Source organism: Synchiropus splendidus, chromosome 11, assembly GCF_027744825.2.
Source record: "Synchiropus splendidus isolate RoL2022-P1 chromosome 11, RoL_Sspl_1.0, whole genome shotgun sequence".
NCBI lineage: Eukaryota > Metazoa > Chordata > Actinopteri > Syngnathiformes > Callionymidae > Synchiropus > Synchiropus splendidus.
Genome location: NC_071344.1, coordinates 14,683,750 through 14,707,979, shown reverse-complemented (window position 1 = coordinate 14,707,979; position 24,230 = coordinate 14,683,750). Strand labels below are relative to the sequence as shown.

Here is a 24,230-nt window from a genome sequence, read left to right as displayed (position 1 = left end):
GGGGATGTGTGCGTCCCGAGAGAGTCTTGTGCGGGTGGATTACATCTGAGGAGCCGAGCATGCAGGCGAGTAAATCGGATTCCGTGCTGTGTTCGCTGCGTTTTGTGCCGATCGGTAATCCAGACAGATGAACATCAGCCAGCCAAATCCATGTTTTGTTATTGCAACACTTCCTTCAGGGCGAGGGATCAGCTCCGCAGGCATCAACTGTCCATCAGGCAGATGCTGCCGATAAGCTGCTCCTAAGATGCTTACTGCCTTGGCTTCCCAGCGTGAGGCCAGGAAGGAGTCCTGGTATCTCATCACCCCTCTGTCTGTTTCTGAGGTTTGATCCGGGGGAGCCTCAGCTAGCGTTGCCAAGGAAACAGCTTCAAAATAAAACCAGCCTCAATCTCCATGACTGATGTTCAGTCGTTCACTGAATAGCAGTTCTCCACATCAGAGAATGCTCTGGATTAGGATTCCATCCACGTGTCCGAACAGCGACTGCCATTGGGCCTTTAGCCATGCTGAACGTCACCACGGCAGTACGGTCAATACGGGAGTGTGAAATGGGTTTGGAGCAACAGTGTCGCTGCCTCGATGCATTTTCAAGCCACACAGTTAGTGCGACATTCTCAAGTTCCGAACTCTGGCGACGAGTGGCAGAGCGCTACACAGGCCAGAGTTTAGGGTGATGAATGGGGGCTGCAGAGACGGCCCAGTGGTGACTCCAGGAGCTGCACTTCCCGCTGTATTTCCTCCTGCAGGATTGTGTTCAAGACCAGCACCCAAGAAGGTTTGTCATCACGAGTGCGGGAGACTTTTTAAGGCCACAGATTCAGTGATCGAACATGAAACTCCGGCTCCCGTATTTTACTTTCATCCGACTCGTTGTGCCACAAGAAAAACTCTCTCTGGAAGGACGGAAACGGCTGTGAATGCAAGCGTCTGACTCAGTGGCTTTTGTCTCATGCATCAGCAGGGAGATGTTCTTCGGATCAAAGCAGCCATCAGCCGCACTTGGTCTTCCTCTGCTGGGAAGGAGCGAGTGGAGCGCAGGCAGTCTGAGCTCTCTGAGAGTGTTTACATTCTTCAGGATATTTATCACAACATAGCCTGCGGTCCATCCAATACGCAGCGCTGAGAACAAGTGTTCCAGAGGGAGATGACGGCAGGACTGCCTACGGTAAAGTGCTGAACAAGCAAGATGTCATCCAGGCAGCAAGTGACGCTTTAGCTTCATCTGGCTGCAGCCGATCGCATCGGGAAGATCTAGCGCCACCAACCACATGGACAGTGTTTGAAGCAAGTGCTGTCTGCATGATGTTATGATCCATGCACCGACACGGCACAGGAGGCGACACTGTCCGTTACAATACATAATGACAACATTAAAGCATGTTTATGTAGCCATTAGCACAACAATGAGACCTAGTTAATTACAGTCTGCAGCTGCTGAGCCTCTTTGACAGACCACAGGCTGCTGCAGTAGAGAAACTCCTGCTCGACCTCCGGTGACGCCAGTGCAGTGGTGCGTTCAGATACGTCGTAATTCTCAAGTTTTGGAAGTGTTTGGAAGCAATTTGAGGCTAAAATGGAGTCTGGGAGGTTGGTTCATCCTGGTGGGAAGCTTGGTCTCGTGATGGACGACGGCTCAGATGTTACATCCTTCTCAATAATCTCATGCAGCATCAGGTGTGGACTCTGCAGCAGCGCTCCCTCCACTACTGAACTTCACTGCCTGTTCACCGTGTGAGAAACGCCCCAGCGATGACTTGAAGGTGCCGAGCGGCGGCAACAGTGTCCGCCACATCCGTCTGACGCGCAGAATTACAAAGTGTACGCAAGTGATTGAAAACACATTAGCGGCGTCCTGAGGGGCCCCAGCTCCGGCAGCTGAAGCTTGAAGACGCCATTTGTTTAGTTGGACGCCGGCTCCCAGGGGCCCGGGCTCTTAATGACGGAGGCGAAGGTGCGCGGGATTAGACAGGAGGGAAACTCAGCAGAGGAAGCGCTAAGCACTAAAGACTAATTGCTCTTTCAAACGTATGTAAAGTGGTGCGGCTTCACTCCGTCTGCTGCTGGCGCTGAGGCGGTGTTTTGCTCAGGCACCTGACACATACTAGGCTTGTGTGTGAGCAGAGGGAGGGACACAACAGTAGAACGCTCCGGATGACAAGTCTCAGAATTATCACGGATGTGTAACACCCCCCCTCACCCACCCTTTATGGATGGTTCCACTTCCTGTCAGCTGATTTTCTTGCAAGGACTCACAGAGACAGTGGTGGGTCCTGATGTTGCTCCTCCTGGTTCGGGTTCTTATCAATAATTCAGGCCTGGCTGATGGCAGCCGAGCAGCGTGAGACTGTGGCGGCAGCTGCGGCCCTTGAACTGAAGGTCAGAGCTCAACAGGGCTTCTGGGTGGCATTAATTAGATGCTTCCTGCTGCCCCTAAACAAACAGCTCCACACTCTACTCCACTCATTAGCCTTGGCCTCGCTGCGGGACCCAAGACGCCGACATAGCCACACTTTGACTGACCTCTCAGACTGGGAGGCTCCCACCACCCTCTGACCGGAGCTTGTGCCAACAACAACAAGACTGCAGCACCAGCAACCGTCGCTCGAGCTCCACAATTAAAAGTTCTTTTCTCCTTGTGACCTCTGACCTTGTCGTGGGCACTGCTGGACTAATCTGTTTAGAAATTTCATCGCACACTTGATCCCAGCTTTGAAATCAGTCAATGCCTGTTTTGTTTGCTCCTAACAGCACGGCACGTGGCGATATGAGATTTAGAACCACAACAACATGCTTTCTATATACTAATAACAGTGAAAATATTAAGGGAAATTTGAGTAAATACAGGTTATTATTTCACCAAATGGAATTGAAAAAATTATTCTTTGTAAAATAGAATAATATTTTTCTCCACATCGCATTACATTTTGTCTTCATAATAACCATAAATGCTTGTATTGATGATGTATGGATCAAGTTTGACTGAAAAGGGGCACAGCTGTCCTCTTGGCAATGAACACATTTGGCTGAAAATAAGTGAAAAAAATAAACTAAAAAGCAAGAAAAGTCAGTGGTGCAGTCAGACAGATGTCATGACTGGCATGTTTGAATTGAATTGCTGTGATACCATGAGAATTCAGTCACAGGTCCAGATGGAAACTTGCCTATAACACATATAAAACACAGGCCCGTGCAGGAAAAATGAGGCTGGTAGTTGTTTAACTGAACTGAAAGTCCCAGAATGTCTCCCACTGTACATCGTGCTGTACCAGAGTGACACGCTCTGATTGTTAACTTCAAAAGCAAATTAAAACAGTTTGAGATAAACCAAGTCCATAATTGGATTTTACTTATTGTTAGTCTGGACCACTGACTTGAAAATTAATTCACGGACGGCCAGTGACAGAACCTCTGAGCGAGGAACTCGTCCTCCACTCTGGGGTGTAGATAATGTGTGGTGGAGCCGCTGTGCTCCTGAAGACTGACCAGGCTTCCTGTCACCTACACGGAGACACTCTGTCCACCTCAGGTGACCAAGTCACTCATTTTAAATCTTTTTAAGATTCAAATCTTTTAAAAGATTTTTAAAAGATGTTTTAAAAGAAAATTTTAAAAAGTAAAGGACCAATAAGAAATAAGAACATTATTGGAGAACAACGGTAACATCAAGTGTGATGAAAAGATTTGCTCGCAGAGTGTGGAGGAAGCAAGTGGTCTTGCCTTCCAACTTTTCCAACTCTGTGTGCTGCGGACCTTCTTCCTCAACTGCACTGTCCACGAGCCACAACACTGGGGTGGAAGCATCTCCTCCAAAATATGGCGGCGAAGTCGAGCCTGCTACCCAGCAGGACGACTCTCAGCCAGGTTCTTTGTCAGAGTGGCGTGATGGCGCTGCGTTTCACTCCTCTTTACTTGCTAAACTAGACGAGACACAAACTCACAAACAAGCCCTGTCAGGGAGCTGAAGGTGAAGGCTCTGATGGCGAGGCTGAGAGCAGGCTGCCCGCCCCGACGCTGCTCTCTTCATTGATTGAATACCTGCAGAGGGAATGAATCCTTTTGTCATCAAGCACCAGGCCAGAGGCTGAGGACTGAGATCCTCCCTCTGCCAACACCTGCAGCCTGCGGCCTGCCGACAACCCCAGACGCTCACAGAGAAAAGTTTGATATTTGGATTTTCTTTAAAGCTCCAGGACGTGACTTTAGGAACCAGGCCTGGATACTGTCACCACAATGTTTCCATTGTGATATATAGAGTATATAGTACTCCCAGCAGCCTGAGCGTGTCCCGCTGAGCCTAATACTTTGGCCACTCTCGTCTGTGGCCTCAGCTCAGCCAACTGCTTCAGGTCACATGTCATGTGTTCCCGATTCCTCCCTGACCTTGGATTCTGAGCTGTCTGGCCCGGTCCTCAGTAGGGGGTGCAGACTGCTGTGGTGTGATCACTCCTGTGGACTCTTCATTGGTCACCTGCGGTCATGAACTTCAGGCCGTGAACATTGCATTGCACATGAAGGCTGGACTTTCCCTCGGAGTGCAGCCATCAGGGAGAGTAGAACCACTGCAGCTGAGGTGTGGGGAGGAGACCAAGAGTCTGTGTCTCTCGGGTGGATGGCGACCATCTCAGTGTTCCGCCAGAAGAGCCGGAGGAGATCTCCGGGGGGAGAGGATTGTCTGGGCCTCTTTGTTGCGGACCTGACCTCTTGACTTATCTACTGGAGTTCTTCCACTCAATAGGCTGAGACTGAGGTGGAGTGTGTTCCAGTCCAGTGTTGGAGGATGCAGTCCTCACATATGAGTATACATGAGTAAAGTTAGGTCAGATCTCACAGAAGCTTGGAACTCTCTCTGTTCCCATGAACATGAATCAAGCTACGTAAATGTGAAGCTTGCCTTCCATCACCGGCCACGACCAGCAGGCTGCGCCTGCGCGCACGTGTTCACGCCTTCCCTGTCGGCTCATGCTGCTCATGCAATGATGTTTTCAAGGCCACACATGACATCTGAGGGAACCAGCATGTGTTTGCTGTTCTGCTCTGGCGGTCACTCGCCCTCATCAAGTGCATTCCACACTTCAGAACCCATCTACTCCACCTCACTCTCGGCGTTGCATAAGCATAGCACTGGCACGACTCTCAGCAGGCAGCGAGGTCCGTCTCAGAGAGAAACTGAGGGGAAGTTTGAGCTGAGTGAGCTGAATAGTTTCAAACTGTCCAGCCAGAATACAGGTGTCATTTACACTTCTGCGTCTGTTGCAGTGCAGTACGGGACTCGCTGATGCTAATTCTATTGCACGTCATATACGACATGGCTGGGAGTGAGGTCAGCTACAGGAATCGAGACATAAATCCAGGCAAATCTGACCTCCATAGGTTTGTTGCGTTACCATGGTAACCTGTCACACCAGAGAGGAAGCGGAGGACGCCACTGAAGTGAGGAGACCAGCTCACACCACTCCTCTCGTCTGCCCTGCCTCTTTGAAGTTGGATGACAATAATAACCAAAGCAGAGTGGCACGCGCAGAGCCGCAGCGTTGCGTCCTGTTTTTCCCATCGGGCGAACGCTTCAATGCGAGCACTTATCCTGTTAGCTTCCCTCTGAGGTGAAAACCACTCATTCAACGGCACCAGGAACAACATGACACGTAATAAATGGTTCCTGGGCTCCATCGTGGTGCGGGTAAGTGTCTCCACACACACACACACACACACACACACACGCACACACACACACACACACACACACACACACACACACACACACACACACACAGACTCCAGACGCAGATGATCATCCTGCATGAGCAAAAATGGGAAGTGACTTGTGCAAATACGATTTGGGATGATGTTTTCTGAGGTGAAAGGTGGTCATAATGTAATCCCTGAACGTGCTCCTCTCTGGAGGTTGCCCTGCTTCAGGTTCCTGAAGACGAAGGTCACAGCCCAAACACATTAAAGGCTATTAAAGCAACTTATTAAATTCCTCCTCAGGATTTCCCAGGCTTTCATCCAACACCCGGGACATTCGGGATTCCAAGTCCATGTTTTATGCAGTGCAAATCTTGTTCATTTACCAATGTGCTTTGTGCCAAGTAGACAGTGTTGTCTGCGCTCTTCAGCTGTGAAATGAAAACTGTGGAGGGAAGGAAATAACCCTGAAGGGAGTCAGTGAGTCGGCTCCGAGCGCAGGACGTGTAAGCAGCCGAGTCAGGCGTGGCGCCGCATGCTGCTGGGTACACGCCACTGTGTCCAACTCCTGCTCCATATTATTCAGATCTGCTGCTGACATTTGTGGATTGGACGGTCATTCTGTGAGCGAGTGGCCCCGGGCCCCAGGGAAGCCGGCTCCAAAGCTGAGCACAGCACATGTGTCAGGCTTCCCAGAGTCTGGAGGAAGGAAGGGATCAGAAACACTTGGTTTTCTGAAGACTGCCGGAGTTGTTTGGCTGTGGAATGATGGCGGGCTCCTGAGGGCCATTCACTTCACAGGTCTGTCTGCTCCGGTCCTGAACCAGCCGAGGCTCCCCTCCCACACACCCTCCACTTCCCCCGCTGATGTGTCAGCCTGAAGACGGCCGTTGCTCTTGAAAAGGCTGATTTCACGTTTCCATGGCCACAGCACAGAAGCTGGGCTCTCAAGCATCCATCGACGGCAGAACATACATCGACCTGGAGGGGACAGGACTCTCAGCACTGCCAGAGAGCCGACATCATGCCCGCAGCATGGCTCATGAATAAGTGATGCCATACGTTTAGAACAGAGGGTCTAGATTTCTTCCTTTCTCAACTCCTCCAGGATTAAAAATAGAAACCCCACTGCGACTCAAGCTGGACCCTCAGGCCAATGTTGGATAAAGCAGCAGCAACACGCCGCTTGTTCTCCTCAGGCCCGTTTCCTTGCGACCACTGAACAACACATGGCTCATTGAGAGACGGTTTCTTGGCTGTGAAATGTTTTAGATTTTGTTGTTGTGTTTCCTGTTGGTTCTCCCTGAGAGGCAATGACACCCAGCTGGAACCAATCGCCTCCTCAGCACCTTTAAAAGCTTCCTGGCTCCAGCCTGGTGTCAGATGCTCCTGTGCTGGTCAGGCTGACTTCTCTTGACCTCCTCCTGTTTCTTCTTCTTCTTCTGTTCTTTGTCTTGTGTGTAATTGGTGACGCCACATTAGCCTCTGTGTTCTCTGGGTTTATTTCCACCAGTGTGTTTTATTCCGCTGAGGTTTCTCTTCTCCCTGTCGTGTTGTCACCAACTTCCAGTTTGCTTGTTTGTTTCTGATTTTTCTCCTTGGTTGTTGGTGTTTTCTCTCAAGGTCTGCTGATGCCCTTGGTTCCTTCCACTCGTCCCTCTTCGTTGTATTGTTTTGTAATATTGTGAATAAATACTTACAACTTACAATCTTACAATCCATGTCCAGATAAAGCGCTGCGCCGTGACATGGAGTTTATACTGTGGCTCCACTGACTGACTTCAGTCCTTGCTTTTTTCTTCCTAACACCTCACTGCAAGAATGTCAGTTACACCAAAGAAGATGAAAATGTTGGATCCTCTGGGCTTCCCAGGAGAATGGGGACATGAGAAACAGGCCCCAACAGAGCCAGCTGCAAGTGCTTGCGACAGATATTCAGCTGGTGGCTGTGGTGGCTCCAGCCTGCTCACTGGAACTGAAGCCCCGTGTTTTGCTTGTCTTCGGCAGGAGGGAGCCCTGACGCTGGTGTGGTGAGTGCCAAGTGCAACATTCCTCCCACTGGTGACGTGCTGGGCCCAGGAGTGTCTCGACCTCTCAGCAAATCCATAAACATCTCAGACGCACACACAGAGAGCATAATCCCCTTTTCCTCCAATGGGACGACTGGATTAGCGCGTGAGGTGTCCGCAGCCTTCCCTTCACAGCTTGGTTGCACCTGGATGTGCGATGACAACAGAGCTCTGATGAATACGCCTGGACCAAACAAAGCCACGGAACAATGCGTGTCCCTCCAGTTTTGCTGCTAAGTGGCTGCAGATCCGAGCCGGCATGTCATTGCAGCAGCAGAGAAGCACTGGAGCTTTGGAATCTTAGGGAAGTCACTGTCCCACAAATGTCACTTCACAGCATTGGCGTTCAACAGCAGCTCACAGCTCAACAGTTCGGAGGGAAAACGGTGTTCCATATGGGGACAATGACTTATGATATTTGCTAAAATACAGAAGAGAGAAGTTCACCACTTACATTAGGTTTTATTTTTGCATTTAGTAAGCGGCAATTGGTTCAACTAAAAAGCAAATTCTGTAGTTTAGATGCTCAAATTGAATCTGACTGAATTGGTACCACTATGCAACAAGACAGAATGTTTTGGACGCACCATGTCAAACTAATGTCATATCATCTCTGATATAATAAATCAAATCTGTATCATATTTCAGTATTGAAATGCAACTAAAAACTAGTTTATCATGGCAAAGCCTCTAATTATTTATTTCTTTTGTCGTCTGAATTATGCCAGTCATAGATGCAGTTGTGCACTCTGGTTTTTCTGATGCAAATGATGACCTCATCAAACCGTGCCGTGAGGAACAACTGTTCAGCCAGAATGTGAAGTGGCCTGGAACTGATTCTGGGAGATGCTTGGCATATCAGCACTGTCTCACGACAGGAGTGGAAATTGTTTGGGAGCTTTTGCACTATATCAACTTATCAGATGTCAGCAAACTGTTTATTTATTTACTGTTTTTTTTATATAATTGAATGAATTTTAAGGTACAAAAAATCCAGTGAAAAGTGAATTATAATTTCATTGTATGGAACCGTATTGTGAACTTGATTCCTCCCCGGTGACATGGTGTGATAGCTGTGTAGGTTCCAAACTCCTTTCCTCTCATTTAGTCTTGTAGCAGCTCACAGGCAGCAGATGTTGGCCAGATAGGAACGTGGTGAGCTCAGGCATGTTGCTATGAAGCGGAGCACAGACAAGCGACTGGGACGAGGTGCCCTGCAGATGGCCCAGATATGACTGAACCCCCTCAGAGGAAATCAGTTTGGCACCATAATTTGAACGTTATCCTCTGACTTCATTCCACGAATGAAGTTCCAGCACAGTTGATGGATCGTGACGGACAGCAGAACAGCAGGGGGCGCTGGTAATTGGCTGCAGCGCTCAGGGGTGAGGCTCATCAAGCGCTAGATGAGCGAGAGGCTAAGGAGTCCTGAGTGTCCTAACTCCTCACAACAGCTCTGAGCGTGTGCAGACGCTGGACTTGCTCTGGAGCGCCGTGCCATCTGGCTGACACAGACATCAGCCAGAGACAGCGTGTGAACAGCCTCTGGTGGATTTGGAGAGGGATTCACCAGCACAATGGTTTCACAGGACGCCGACTAAGCCTCTGCCGCTTTGTTTTATCAGAGCAGTGAGAAACGTGAGGCGGACGCTCCATGACAGGAAACCAGGGAGCACATCCGCTTTGCCCTTGGGGCCAAACCTGCAGGCCTCTTTTCACCCCATTTATGTTTGAAGCAGACTCGAGAAAGATGAAACTCCAGGGTCAAACATATTCAACAGCATCTGCAAATCCACGTCAGATGAAAAGGAGAAGTAACACTTTCTTCCTCTTTTCTCTCGCAGCTGCTATTCTAAGACTTATAATCAGCACGGCGTGTTTGGCGCTAAGATTTTATCACCACTAAGAAAGATGAGTCATTTTTTTTCTCCAAAGATTTGAAAGGCTGCAATAAAGAAGTTCCTTTCTCAAATGCAATTGTTGAGCGTCTCCTTTGAACGGTGGCTCACCTGATGGTTTTATGTCGCGGCTCCTCTCCTTGTCGAGGTGTATTGGTTTGAAATGTTACTTCAGCGAGTCATTTGGATCCAGAGCTGGAGCACACTCTGGGTTCATCCGGGGCTCTTGGTCTCGTGCATCTCCAGACAAAGGGAAAAGCGGAACATCGCTGATTCTTTATCTCCACTGCACATCGGGAGTTTGACTCAGCACATCCTCAAAGCGTTCAGGAACAACAGGGAGAAGGAAGTGGGGATGTATTTAGGTAGACAGAGCTGAGATCAGGGCCCTGACCAAGGCGCTGCTCCCACTCCTTCACTCCAGTCACTGTTTGTCCGGCTTGGTTATTCAGCCGTCCCTCGACCTTGTTCTCAAGTGCCTATAATGGCCCCCAGCTTCTGTTGTCCATGGATTTCTGCAACTGGCAGAAGCCTCGGGCAAACCCAGGTCATCTTTCCTTTCTTTACCTCCACTAGTGAAGCTTTGTGAGGGGTGAGACCTTTCCCTCAAAGGCCGGTCACATTTGTATGACTGTTTTCATGACAGTTGAATTCACATCTGGATTCATGATAAAGCCCGACAGATGACGGTAGCTAGATGAATAACACGGACGGGATCAATGAGAGACGAGGACCAAGAAAGTAGCGGGTCTGCATGTCAAAAGTAACAGCTCAGGCTTCGTGCTCGTGTCATCTAAATACACGCATAAGCCTGGGACAGGTGAGTCTCCCCTCAGGCCGCTCCTCAGGCCTTTCACTGCACACAGCCCATGAACTGTCGGTTTTCACACAGGAAAGGGTCTGAGCTGCACTGATGATGCAATTGCTATTTTGGTGGAGTTAAGAAAGATGTCATCCGCAAGGGACTCCACCCGCAAAGATCGGGGGGTTTTATAGAGCAGGCGTGGTGTGTTTTCGAGGCTGCAGCTGCTCAGCAACTCTGTCTTGGTACAGAGGAAGACGGTTTCGACAACAGCTCGTGTAGATCATCAGCCCCAACTGCACGATTCTATAGACCAGAGTATGGAAGAACGGCTGTCGTCAGGGTGCAGCCGAGCGAGGTGTCCCTCTAGTGTTCACGTGTGGGAACTGAAACTGCTTACATAAAACCACAGAGAATAAAGCTGGCTTAAAGCACCATTTTATTTGGCATAATTTAAAGTCATTTCACTGTTAGTTCATTTATACAAATATGTTTGTTATATATAAAACAAAGTTTTCTACAAATCAAGTTCCCAGTGTATAAGCGTAGTACCACGCACACGGCAGCATACAGCTCTGGGACGCAGGCGTGGAGGGGCCGCGGGTGCACGCTCCACTTCAATAGCAGTGAAATCAGGACACGGGGGGGGAAGAGATTACAAAAATAAGAATCTGACCACAGCTGACAGTTTTACATTCAACCCTCCACACACATCATTTCACACATCCTCTCTGCTGGTGTGCAGATCTACTAAAGCCACATATTGAGGGCCATGGGACCCAAGTGATTAACAGATTATAAAAATACTAAAAACATCTAGATGACAAGGCACACGACTCAAGAATTGTAGCTTAACACCCGACTTACAAGACTGTATATGTCACTCAAGTGACCTGAGGAGTGTGATAATCACGTAAAACAAAACAAAAAGAATCTTGGCCGTTTTTTTTGTCCCTAAAAAAAGCACTGATATTGTATTTGGTATTAAAAAAAGAAACCAAATATAAGGCCGTATAATGACATCCTGAGATTGGAAGATGAAAAACAAATGTGAAGGCAGCTGTGGCACAAAAACGGCAGGAAACGTAGAAAAATAAGTCTTGGATTTGAAACCAACGAGAATAAATTGCATGCCAAACATGGGTGAAGTAGTTTGACTGACAAATACTCTCTTTTTGGAGTTTCTGGACAATGTCACAACTAAAAAATATACTTTGGCCATAACAGCACTTGGCAAGGAGAAATAGAAACCGTTAATGACACAACATGAAGTGTCTCCCTATCTCTTAAGTGAGCACTAAACTTGTGGATGACTGTGACACCTCTCTATCATCAGAGGGCTCAGGTGATGGGTCCAGCTCTCTTTAATAACACAGTGAGGATGATGCATGGCGGTGACAGGCCACTCTCACATGCCCGACTGAACACAGCAGAGACTGGAGCGGTGAAGCCAAAACTCAGGTTTAAGAGAGCTGACATTTGTCTGGAAGCCACCACACCTGGTCTACACTCAAGCTCTGCTGGGAACTTGCTCACCCTATTCCTGGTCGTGTACGTCATTTTGATAGCAGGTGACTATTTGTCTTTTTGAGATTTGTGGTGAGATGCAACACAGGTGAGAAGTGTGAGGTAGTCATTATTTCTCCACCTGAAACAAAGGTAGACCTCTTCTCTCCAGTCAAACAGGGTAAATTGCTTTAGACGGTGTTATGGCTTGTGACAACCATGATCAGAGTTAGGCAAAGCAGAGACGCTATAAATCTAGAACCATTGTAAAAATATGAGAAATGTAAATATCAAAGGTTAAAATGGAAGAAAAATAGCAAAGATCCGGTCTGTGTGCCCAGATATTGGCAGAGTCACTTTGGTGGTGATGACATCGCTGAGAAATCCTCACAGGAGAACAAGAACTGAGGGGAAACAAAGTCCAAACTGCTGCGGGTGGCATCGAGGCAGCAAGACGAAGGCCGGTGTTCCTCAGTCTTCACTTCCGTTTGTGGATTCATCTCTCTCCAGTCCACATGTGAAAAACGGGCATTACAACAGGACACACTTCTTGGCGTTCTTTTTGGTGACTGGATACAACACGGCCCTCACAGCTTCAGCAAACACCTCTCTCACGCCTTCCTGCAGCAGAGCAGAACACTCCATATATTTAACCGCCCCGATTTGCTTGGCAAGGGCATTGCCTTGCTGCTGGGTGGTAGGCGCCAAGCTTTGCTCCTTCAGCTTTTTAACCGTTTCCGCGTCGCCCCTGAGGTCCCTCTTGGTGCCCACCAACAGGATTGGCACATTGGGGCAGTGGTGAGACACCTCAGGGTGCCATTTGTGCCTAACGTTGGCATGGGAAGAGGGACTGCCGATCGAAAAGCAGATGATGAAGACGTTGGTCTGGGGGTAGGAGAGCGTGCGAAGGCGGTCATACTCTTCCTGGCCGGCTGTGTCCCACAAGTTAAGGCTGACTGTGCGGCCATCCACGCTCATCTGTGCACTGTAATTGTCAAACACTGTTGGAATGTATTCTTCAGGAAAGGCATTGGTGGTATAGGAGATGAGCAGACAGGTTTTGCCCACGGCTCCATCTCCCACCACCACACACTTTATGGTCTGCATCCTGCTGACGACCGCTGGGGCTGCAGCACCTGAAAGCAACGAAAACATTGCTTAACTAAGACACACACACACACACAATATTCCTTTCAAGCCTAGTTGACCAGTTTTGTGGATTAAAACCCAAGAAACGTATATTTATACAGTCACGACAACGCTGCTAATGAATGTAGGTGGTGGGCTTTGAATGGCTGTTATTTTCAGTCATCAAAGGAAGCTCACAAAATGTCCTCAACTTCCCCTTTAAGCCCTTTTTAGGTGAAGACAGCAAAGGACAGTAACTTCCTCATTATATTTTGGGTTAAATACTTCCTCACACTGCCAATACCGGGGAGTTACGGGTGACAAGACAGTTCAAACAAACAGCACTGTGTTAACTCCACTCGATAACATCACAGAACGCAAGACATAAATTAGACGGAAACACTTAACATGCACTTGCAAAAAGTTTGTGCAGTAGTAGGAGTAACCGCGAAGAAACAAGTGAAGGCGTGCTGACTTGCCTAAATCATTTGCGATGCTGCATATCATGAAAACCACATTTTAAACTGTAGTTAGCGAATATGCTATCTGCCGCCAACACACTGGCTCGTCGGTGTTTATCAACATCAGTTGGTTAAACCAGTAATCAAAGTAAACACTTGACGCCGCTGCGACATTCAATCCGCGTACTCTTAGCAGTCAAACAAAAACCACATTTAACTACTTAACTAGCAGCCAGACGTACGTTATCGATGAGCGCGTATGTTACTAGGCGTTCCCCGCTGCCTCGCATAAGGCTAAGGAACTAGCGGGTCAAGGAGCTAACATGCTAATCAGTTAGCAAACAAGTTGAAAGTAAATTTAAAAGCAGCCATTTCAAACTAGCTCCTGCGAAATGTTAAGGCGTATAACAAAGTAACTTGAACTCGAGTCTGTTGTGAATATTCGGTTGGCTGTAACAGTCGGCAAAAGCACACAAATTTAAATAATTCTAGAACTTACCGCCACTAGGCTTTCGATCTCTTTTCGTCTGGTTTAGTCAATCACAGTGACATCCGGGAAACCAGACATTACGTGCGTCGCGCAGCAACAAAGCATGCTGGGAGTTGTGGTTCTTACACTGCAACGTTTGACATTCGACACAAGATGGCGATATCGTATTGTTTCGCAAACTAATCTTCGAGCGAGCGAAATAAAAAAACTGAGCTCATGCAGCGACACCATTTAATAATGAAACGTTTAACAATGGAAAGTTGTTAAAAGGTTAGTGTTAACGTTCTGCTCGCTTCGACCACCTTGACACCCCACTAAAGTGCGTACGTGTGAGTAAGAACATTCTTTTATGACAGTGTTTTACAAACAAACATTCACTCGTATTTATTGATTAATACCAATTTAATACACCAATTTAAGCTGTTTGTGTCCTCCATGTGAGTTTAACCAACTGCTGAGAGCTTCAACATTTGCAATGCATGATGGGATAAAACAGTGCTTTTCATAAGTGGGCCCTGAGAAACAGACATTATGAAGTCCTGTTGGAGGCTATGTATATGTCAGCCTTAGTAACCAAGAGATGCTGCTGTGGACAGGTTCAGAACTTGCATCGAACCCAAATGAGAAAATAATCCCTGATCAATGAGGAACAGAAGACCATGGCCTTCCAATGAAAACTACTCTACGATAATGACGAAAGGTAGGAAGAGAAACGAAACCATGCTGTTGATTACATTTCACCAAATAAATACCCGAAACTAAATCACAACAAAGAGGAGTGACTTTTCAAAGCAGCCTCATACTCCATTCGACCCACTGATGATGTCACTTCTTTACTCTTGGTCAGGCCGAGGGGCCACAGCTGACCGATGGCCGGACACTCTAAAACACAAAGAGGCACCAGTTTATTGCCTTTCCCAAGAGGTTCTGGCGTCAGTGTGCCCTATAAAAAGAGTTCCCACTGGGACCGTACAGCCACAGTCACCCAACACGTCGACTTTTGCACGCCACTATTCTGCTTGGAAAATTCAAGGAATGCCCGCTGCACTGTCATGACAACAGCCAATGACAGGGTGGATGGTGACTGTGTCAAGAGACGCAGGGGAAGAGCAATTGAAAGGGGAAAAAAAGATGGAAGTCGTGGAATCGTCGAATAAGGGTCAAAAGAATTAAAGTCACCGAATCACAACTGTATAAATGTTTTTTCCTCCAGACGTTGACATGAAGGCAAATTTTATTTTAGTTTCACTATTTACAACTCTTTATAACAAATGCAGTACACAGCCAAAATGTTACAGAGGGATAAACATCTTAACATGAACACAAGTTACTGAAACAGTACATTATCTTGTAGTGTCTTCTTCAGTGTGTAAAGTGCATCAGAGCATAAGGCATATTGTCAACAGAATAAAAGTTTAAGACTTTTTCTGCTCTTGTCAAGGCATGTCAAACAATCCACTTTTTAAAAATGTTTTTTTTAAATAACACTTTTTAGAGATGTATTTTTCACATGTGAACTTCGCTGTATAACATTATATGTGCTGGACATGGTGTTTAACATTTGAGGTAGATTCAGAGGGTTGGTTGGGGCAGATTAAAACAACTGCGTACTTGCTTGCATACAAGTAACACGTGGCGCTGCAGTAATAAATACTCACGATCGCCACATCCCAGCACAAATTCCAAAACAGCGAATAAACATTCAGCTCTCTATCATCTCCACATTTTATGGGCAGTGACACTTTGAGACACTTTGGGACCCGGGATTCGCGAAGCTGCGGCAGATTTAGAGTTTGGCGGGGACACACCCGTGCTCGTTGTTTTGGTGGTTTTATTTCGTGCTGCAGATATGACAGCTGTGCGTATGGTCTTCGCCGTCGCCGAGGACGGACTGTGGGAAGTCTGAGCTTGGGAGGGAATTTGAGTCTCCGATTTGGGCGCAACCCGTTTGGATACTCGAAGAGGGCTTCCTCTGACGAATGTTGACTGAGAACTACCTGAGACTTTCTCCAGTGCAGACCTTTCAGTGGTCCTGCGATTGAGGTGGAGCTTTCCTGCCGCCGGTGGCTCCATTACCGAGTGAGTCCTATCTCTGGAGCTGCTGCTTCTCTTCACGTCTGACTTTGCAGCAGGTGGCGGAGTAACAAGTGGCGTTCGCATGGACGTGCTGCGGCTTGACATCCGACTGGAAGGTGATGACGTCGTTGGAGTTCGGACACTGTTTGACTGCTCGGTTTTGGAACGAACTCTGGGAATACCTGTGCTGCTGGATGGTCTTGACCCAAGTCCTCTTTTGGCCCCAATCCCACTACGCACGGGAGCCTTTACCGTTCTGGTCTCCTCCTTTGATATCCCATCCACACTTGATTTCCCTTCTTGAAAGCCCACCTCTCTCTCCTTCCTCCATTTGGAACAGAGACTGGGTGTAGGCCGTGGGAGAGGTGATGTTGGAGGTGACAGCGTGTCATAAGATCGAAGACCTTTCACCAAAGTGTGGCACTCCACAGTTTCTGCAACACGGTTAAACGTCTTTGTGGCTTCTCTGTCAGGACAGGATAACTCAGGAGCCTCTTCAGGCTGACTCTGGACGACCTCTGGCAGACTCGGGCTCTTCCAGTCGTCCCTGCCAGGCACTGAACACCGCTCTGCTTCTGATATCTTTCTCAGACTGTAATCTGGTGAATGCAATTCATCGTTTGCCTCGACAGCCGTCCACTTCTCCGGTGCGTTTGCTTCCAATTCAGCTGGGCCGTTCAGGAACAGATGTAATTGTCGCCTTGGACTTCCAAAATGTCCTGCTTTGCTTTCATTATGAAGGGTCACTCCAGTCTTATTTATTGGCTGGGATTTATCACTGGAATGTCTTGGGGCCTCAAAAGCTTTCGTAGGGCCATGACTCGTAACGCACGGTGAAGTTAAGTCTGAGTTTGTGGTCATCCTGGGTTCGTTTGAGACTTCATCCAGTTTCATAAATCCACCTGATTCTCTTGCACTTGAATGACCTCGAAGTGAAAACGAGATGCTCCCAGGACCATGCTGCTCCACTGTAAAGCAGTTTTGTGGATGGCTGAATGGAGTCGCTTGAGTGTCCTGAGTGCTCTTTACACTGTGTTTGGTAACTGGGTAGTTGTTGCACCGTGCTCTGTTGGCTTTCACCAAGAGGTTGCCCGGGTCCACAGGGGAAAAAGCACCATCAGCCTCCGGAGAACTACAGAGCACAGCACTGGTGTCGTAGTCTGACGAGCTGTTAGAGTGACAACTAGTTGATGTGGGGCTACTTCCCAACTCTGGGAAGCTCTTGAGCGCCGATATACTGTGAAACGGGCTTTCACTTTGGATGTGGTGCGAGTATCTGCGAGAGTCAGAGCTTCTCAGGCTTCGGCGATTCCACGTGTGGCTTAAGTTCTTCTCCAAAACCTTCTCCAAATCGTCCTGGTTTTCTTCGCATGGCGACTCTCTGGCCAGACTGAGACTCAAGTCCAGTCCTGTACAGACTGCCAAAGAGCGACGCTTCTCTTTCACTTGCTGCTGACGCTCCAGACGTTTCCGCTCCTTCAGCTCCCGCTCCGCATTCTCCTGTGAAAGGGCATGGTCATTTAATCAGCTCTTTCAGTTCAGATGCTTTCAGTTCATCGTTTTTATACAAGGTGTCTCACCTGGACAGCTTTTTGGAAGCGGAGACAAAATATATGGAAGACTTTACAAGCTTCCTCCAGTTTGAACATGCTGTCGTCCTCGCAGAAAAACTCCACCAAAGCCTGACTTGACATCCTCATGCCTTCCACTTTGTCCTCTGCCTCCTTCAGTCTCTCCTCCGTCACCTGTTTTCACAAAAAGCAATGTTCAGGCTGCAACTACTTGTTGATATGAGCGCGTGATTATTCACGCCATACCTCCAAAAAAGATTGTACGTGTTGCTGAATCTCAGTTTCTGACTGTTTGCTTGCCTTCAGTGCCGATAATCTGCCTTTGAGCTTGGATAAGTCTTCCAAGAGAGATTCCTCACTCAACCTGGATACAAAGAAGAAGACAAAAAATAAGCATTATATAATGATATAAAACGACATTACATTATTTATTTGTGTAAACAGTCTCTATGCTAAATGCTAAAGTCACCTGCGCTACCTGACTTGTTCCTCACTCCAGTTCAACAGCGTCACCCACACTCTAACAGGAAACAAGTTGTGAACCCAAAGAGCTTTTATCCCACATTTGTTTCTAATGACCTTCTTTTGTGTAGCGGGCAACTAAGCCCAATTTGTGTTCCCCATCAAACCTAATCACCGTCTGATATTGTGTGGTTCATGTTTAGTAAGGAGACTGACCTAGAGGCGGGGCCAACATGGCCTAGTTGGCTAGGAAATGACAGTAAGCTTGAGTCCTTTTTCACAGCTTCCTGTGGAGATAAACAAAAATCACTATTCAGCCATTGTTCAGACGGAAACATGATTTTTGAATGTTGACAAAATCATGCCCCAAATTGAAACTGGTGAAAGTGTCAAGCCAGCCGTAACATTTAGTCACTAAATAGACACAACCCTCCTCCACTGCTCCTTTTTCTTATACATTAGATTTTTCCACCGTATGAGGAGAAAGGTTGTCTTACCATCGCAACAAAATGCAGCAGATTCATGCCTGGCTTGTTGGCTTTGGTGTCAGCCAGTTTGAGCAGTGATGAAATTCTGAAGCCGGCAGCATTCCCTGAATATCCTCCCTAAGATAACACACAAGGTCAGCGCGGCTCAAACACAAGAGTCACGTGCGCCGAGGACATATTTCATGCCCATTTGATTTGAACGATGAAAAACACTCACAGCATTCATATAGTTCCCAGCTTTGAGCACCAAGCGCAGGATGGAGTGCAGTTCAGGACAGCTCAACAATTCTTAAGAGAAAAAGATGCAAGACATCAAGGAGGTGACGTGTAACCGATCATTTTTTACAGGCAACAATGCCGTTTTACTCTTCTAAGAGAAAGAATAACACAAAATGTATCCTGTTACAACCTCAAATTTCTTGAAGAGATTTTAGATGTTTAGCTTTAGTGGCTAGTGCATGAAAACCAAACATAAAAGAGTTGCAACAGCTGCTATATATTCTGTTATCTGGATAAGTGTGAGGCTGATACAGACATCAATACATTTATCTTGTTAGTCAATTTCACTGTGTGACAGCAATACATTGAAATGGGGGCCTGAAATTCAGCCTGACCAGAAACACGGGGCCAATAAAGTACTAAGGACGTTTCAGAATTTTAAAGGCAAGAGATACTCATCTACTGCTTCCCACTCCCTGCTGTTCTTTTTTTTTTCAAACATTACCTCGTGCCGCCTCCCGCAGACATGTGGCTGCCACACACAGAGAGGTCACAGCAGGGTCAAACTCCTGTTGCAGGATCATGGCATCCAAACGTAAGCGATAGCTAATTGACGATGAAAGGAGAAGGACAACAAATCATGTTGTGTGATGATTTATGAAGTAAACACAATAAAAATGATTGAAACAAATACACCTCATGACCCATTGAATAGTGAGTGTTTTATATCTTGAATCTACCTGGGGACTTCCACTAGGAGCAGCATAAATAGGTCGGGCTCTCCAAGCCAATTGCGGTCCCCGTTGAACCTCCTCAGCCTGGACTCCTGAGAAAGAACAGATGCTAAAAGAGTCTGGAAAGCTATGTTGAATACTTAGAACAACAAGCTGTTAACAGTCAGATCCAATATCCCCTCCCCCCGCGTCTCCCCCTTCTCTCTCCGGAGACAGACCACATCATACAATATGGGGTAATGGCAAACTTTTGATCATCCTAACCCAAGCCAGATGATGAGTAACAGAAGGAGGAGAGGGGGGTGTTGAAAGAGTTGAATAGCTGTGCCAATAAAGGGAACGTTACCTCCTCATTGTCCGGCAGAAGCTTGTGGAGTTCTGTGAGCTTCTCCGCACCATACCGATCCCCAACACCATGTCTGATATCCTCCACTATCTCCTTAGCAGGCCTGTGGAAAAAAAAAAAAAACGTCTTCACTGAGAGACAGGAGTGAAGAAAAGATGCCGGTTTCTGTTTTTCCTAATGCAGGTTTTCCACGTCTTATCCCCCACAATGTTGGGGTTGCAGCGCAGCCAACGTTTACTTTTACATCCAGGAGATAAATAGGCAGATAGCAGGGCGTCCGAAGGGATTTATGATGTCAAAGTAAAAGTCGAAGCTGAGCTGCTTGACTTTCTGACCTGTAACACATCTGTCTTTTGCTGCACCAGCTTTCAATTATCCTCCTCCGTTTCAAAGCTTCAGTCCAAACAACAACATTTCTCTATTTTTCTCCGGAGTGCTTTCGCCACACTCGAGCCAAGTGATCATGCCAAAAATTCCAAAACACATCCTTTAGCTCAGTGTGGGCCTTAATGTAGCAACAGCACTTTAGATTGCGGAACACATATTCACCATTACTAGACCAATTACTTGATTGTTTCCTGCAAATAATGACTAATTGTGGTGGTTTAGAGTGAACTTTTGGCAAAATATAGTCAGAACAAGACAGTTATCAGGACAGTAACTTGAAATAGCCTTTATTTGTCCCATAGTGGGGAAATTCGACTGGCTAATATGCTGCTAATACACACATGAATATGTGGTTTATTTACGGTAATGTATCTCCCTTATTCTTAATTCTGCACATAAAGAGTGTATTCTTATGTAAGTTCATAAAAAAGTCTAAAATGGGATGTTTCTGTTTGGAATAAAAAGTGGAATTAGATTTTAAGAATCTTTTTCTGACTCCTTTTTTCCCTTTTAATTGAGAAATGAGACCTTTTGCAAAGTTATGGCGTCAAATTATCATACATACATTTTTCTTTTCTCTTTTTAAATAATATGGATATGTGATAAATCTCAATTTCCTTCCCATCTTAAAAAACATCTTCTCCATTTCCTATCTATTTTGAAAGACCTAATCTGATTCTCAATGTCCATTGTATTTGATCCATTTATATTTCATATTTAAGTTCCATCAATTGACCTTGTTAAGTTTCATAATCAACTTGAAGGCACATAGGCAGAGTGTCTCCCAGTCTAGTGGGATTAGCTGCATCGATGAAGGCTAATAAGCTCCATACTAGACAAATGTTTATTCGAAGACTAGTCTCTTTCACCGTAACGGCTTCCCCTGCAAGTCAAGACAAATCTATTGCAGAATAAGCTGCTTCTTCAGTTGACAGCCCAACAATGGCGTCTCAATTTACTCAACAATATAGTGAGTCGAGCACTTCCTCTCTTTTCTGCGACTGCTGGGGACGCTTGAATACATCATGACATCAAAAAGTCTCTTTCACACACCAGACTGTATGCATGCGTTTGACTTTGTTAAACAACTTCATTCAGCCACTGCAGCTTTGTTTGGGTAAATAAATAGGCTTTTTAAGGGACGGATGAATATGACAGACCACCAGTGAGGCCTCTCCCTGTCGGGGGCTGGTTGGAGTCTAAAGACTTTTTAGGAAGACCAGCAGGTGTCACCTTGTTAAGGCTGTCCCCTCCCCTCCACCTGTTTCCCTGCAATATCCTTGTAATGACAACAGTCTCTCTGGTAATGAGGCTTCACACTTCAGGCGTCCTTTTAACATGAAGTCTTGCTTGAAACAAATGAGCCGATCTCTGTTTACGAGCTTGAAGGGACTATTTTCTCCTCCTACTGGTTCTCTCTTGAATTTGACACCATTATGATCAAATGAAAAAGGAAAATTACAAGACAAAATAACATTTTCCCCCAAATGTAGCCTGTTAAAATGCAGCAGGGTAAATAACTATCAGGTATTGGATGAGTTTTACTTGTTTTATTTCTCTATTAATATGATGTATATTTCTCATATTCATTTAAATATTCACATACATAAATGACATCTATGAATTTTGACACAGCAGAGAAAAATAGATCTAAATCCAGAACATAATATGAATGAATAAAAATGTATTTTTAGTATGGGCAGATTAAAGGTTGAAGAAGCTGTGCAGTCTCATGTGACTCTTGGGTGTAGTAACTCTATTACAATGTGTCAGGTATCAGAGAAGTCGCTGTAACTAGTTTTGCCTCCCTAAAAAACTTATTACATAAGAGAAAGGGAGGCTTGGACATGACTGGTTTTAATTTCCTTTGTTAAGGCAAGAAGAAATTGCTTACATGGACAGGTTATTATAAAGGCGTGATCCCTGTTTGTTTACAGGACGAAAAATGAGATACGATTCACAGTGACCTTAACTTACATCTTAAACTGCCGCAGGAAGATTCCAATGTTCATGCTCCGTTTGGAGTCCAAAATAGATATCTGTGGAGGGAAGGGATTGTGAGTAAGACAAGGGAATGTGTTTAATGTGAATGTGTGGTATCCTGACAATCTGACCTCCTCCGAGTTTTCCTCGTGGGTTCTGTAGCGGAGCAGAGTTGAACGCCGTCTCAAAGTGCTGCTTCTCTCCTGAGGTTTACTCTCCTTCTGCCCAAACAACTCGTCCAGAGAGTGCAGGTCTATAGGAAAGTCGTCCTCGCCAAGGCCAGCGCCGCTCCAAACACTCTTCCTTCCCTCCACCTTTTCTTTGGGGATACGCTCCCAATTCAGCTTCCTCAGCCGGCTGCGGCGAGCGCTGTCCGCTCGGCTGAACGGCGATGACGCGGCGCATAAAGGTGGAGGTGCAAGAGGAGGCGGCGGAGGTGGCGGCGGTGGAGGCGGAGGCGCTGATGCAGGCGGCTGCACGGCGACGGAAGCCGGACGTGAATCCATGGTGGTCATTTGCCTGATGTCAGGGGTAGAGGTGGGGCAACAACCCCTGTGCCATCAAAGGCAAAAGATTCCTTAATGGCAGATGAACATAGAGGTGCAGTGATGTCACTCAAGGTCTCCCAGTTCTAGTCCCCATCTGTGCTGGAACAACAACAAAATCCAGTCTTATTCAAAACTCCAGCAGGAGGTCAAGCTTCTCCGGAGGCTTTAGCATCACTCATGACTACACCTGAATATTTTAAAGTTTGCGTGACACCTGGCTTCACTGCTCCTTTCATTACGGCCCAACTAGGCTCTCGGCCATGCACAGGTAACCTCTTGGTCAACTTTCAGTGGAGGTTCAAGGCGTTTTTGGGAAAGTACCAGCTGAGCAGAAGCTCTGTGAGCTGTTTGAGCGGCCTGTCCCATCCTGTTCAGTCTCACCTGGCTGCTCCTCCATCATGCACCTTTAATTAGAACCTATGTAGAAGCACACGCTCCACACGTTCTGAATGTTCTCCTGCTGGGAGGTAAACATGTGTCTGCACACACTCGTAACAGCCAGTTTTAAGCAGGATTAGTTGGGAGTGACTCACAAGTTTCAGGTGCCTGGATTAATGGAAAGTCTTGAATCATGACATGGCTTTGTTTGAATGAATCACAGCTTCATAGCCAGACTTGAGCGCGCTGCTGAAAACGTAAGAGCTGGAGAATAGGTTACATTTACCAGCGTTTCACTTAAGGTTTGAGAGATTTATTGGCCATAAAGTAAATTTTATCCCAACTGCATTCACAATTTCACGCATAACTACGTTCGCATTTTCGTTTAGTCCACATGAAATTCAAAATAATCCTTTAACAAGATGTTACGTACCGTTTCCACAGAGATAATCCACGATTTGTTATCTCCTCAGCCGCGGAGTTTTGTGAATTCCGATACCCTCCTCGACGCCGGTGACTCGGTCCGGTCATCCCAACTTGCAGGGAACTTCCACTGAGTTCAGTCAAAGCGCGCATGCGCATTCCAGCGTGCTGATATGCTTTATTGTATCCTCCCAGTTTTCCCATGGGGCGGATTTAGGGTTAATGTGTTGGGGGTGGGGGAGCGCTTGAGGGGGGGCACACGAGTTGTGTTTCTGTATTTTATGTCAGATGAAAATCCAGCATTAATGAACGTTAAATTGATCTGGAGAGAAAAAAACTGAATTACTCAAACAAACAACAGTTTTCTTCATGAGTTCTTTTCATTTATTATAAAAATACATGGTGTACATGGCGATGTGTACATGCAGATTAGGGATAATAGTTTGTCTGGACAGTTTTCTTCATGAGTTCTTTTCATTTATCATAAAAACGCATGTTGTACATGGCGATGTGTACATGCAGATTAGGGATAATAGTTTGTCTGGTATGTGAATCATCTTTGACAGACACCTG

General features: G+C 46.6%; 2 protein-coding genes across 3 annotated transcripts; both read right to left on the bottom strand.

Annotated features, from left to right (window-relative positions):
• Window positions 1–10,879: 10,879 nt before the first annotated feature.
• Window positions 10,880–14,117, bottom strand: rhogd (ras homolog gene family, member Gd). The gene is made up of 2 exons (XM_053879183.1): window positions 14,052–14,117; window positions 10,880–13,099 (listed from the first exon to the last, which is right to left on the bottom strand). The coding sequence occupies exon 2, from the start codon at window positions 13,068–13,070 to the stop codon at window positions 12,495–12,497; it is 576 nt and encodes a 191-aa protein (XP_053735158.1). The 5' UTR covers window positions 13,071–13,099; window positions 14,052–14,117; the 3' UTR covers window positions 10,880–12,494.
• Window positions 14,118–15,219: 1,102 nt separating this feature from the next.
• On the bottom strand, window positions 15,220–23,797 carry fhdc2 (FH2 domain containing 2). Of its 2 annotated transcripts, none has more exons than XM_053879181.1 (12): window positions 23,668–23,797; window positions 22,440–22,950; window positions 22,303–22,364; window positions 19,939–20,041; window positions 19,599–19,684; window positions 19,364–19,464; window positions 18,857–18,927; window positions 18,649–18,756; window positions 18,368–18,438; window positions 17,990–18,053; window positions 17,699–17,863; window positions 15,220–17,618 (listed from the first exon to the last, which is right to left on the bottom strand). In XM_053879181.1, exons 2-12 carry the CDS (start codon window positions 22,821–22,823, stop codon window positions 15,756–15,758), a joined length of 3,078 nt encoding a protein of 1,025 aa, XP_053735156.1. In that variant the 5' UTR covers window positions 22,824–22,950; window positions 23,668–23,797; the 3' UTR covers window positions 15,220–15,755. The 2 variants fall into 2 exon arrangements, with proteins under 2 accessions (XP_053735156.1, XP_053735155.1); XM_053879180.1 differs by having other exon boundaries at window positions 15,222–17,618; window positions 17,936–18,053.
• Window positions 23,798–24,230: the final 433 nt, after the last annotated feature.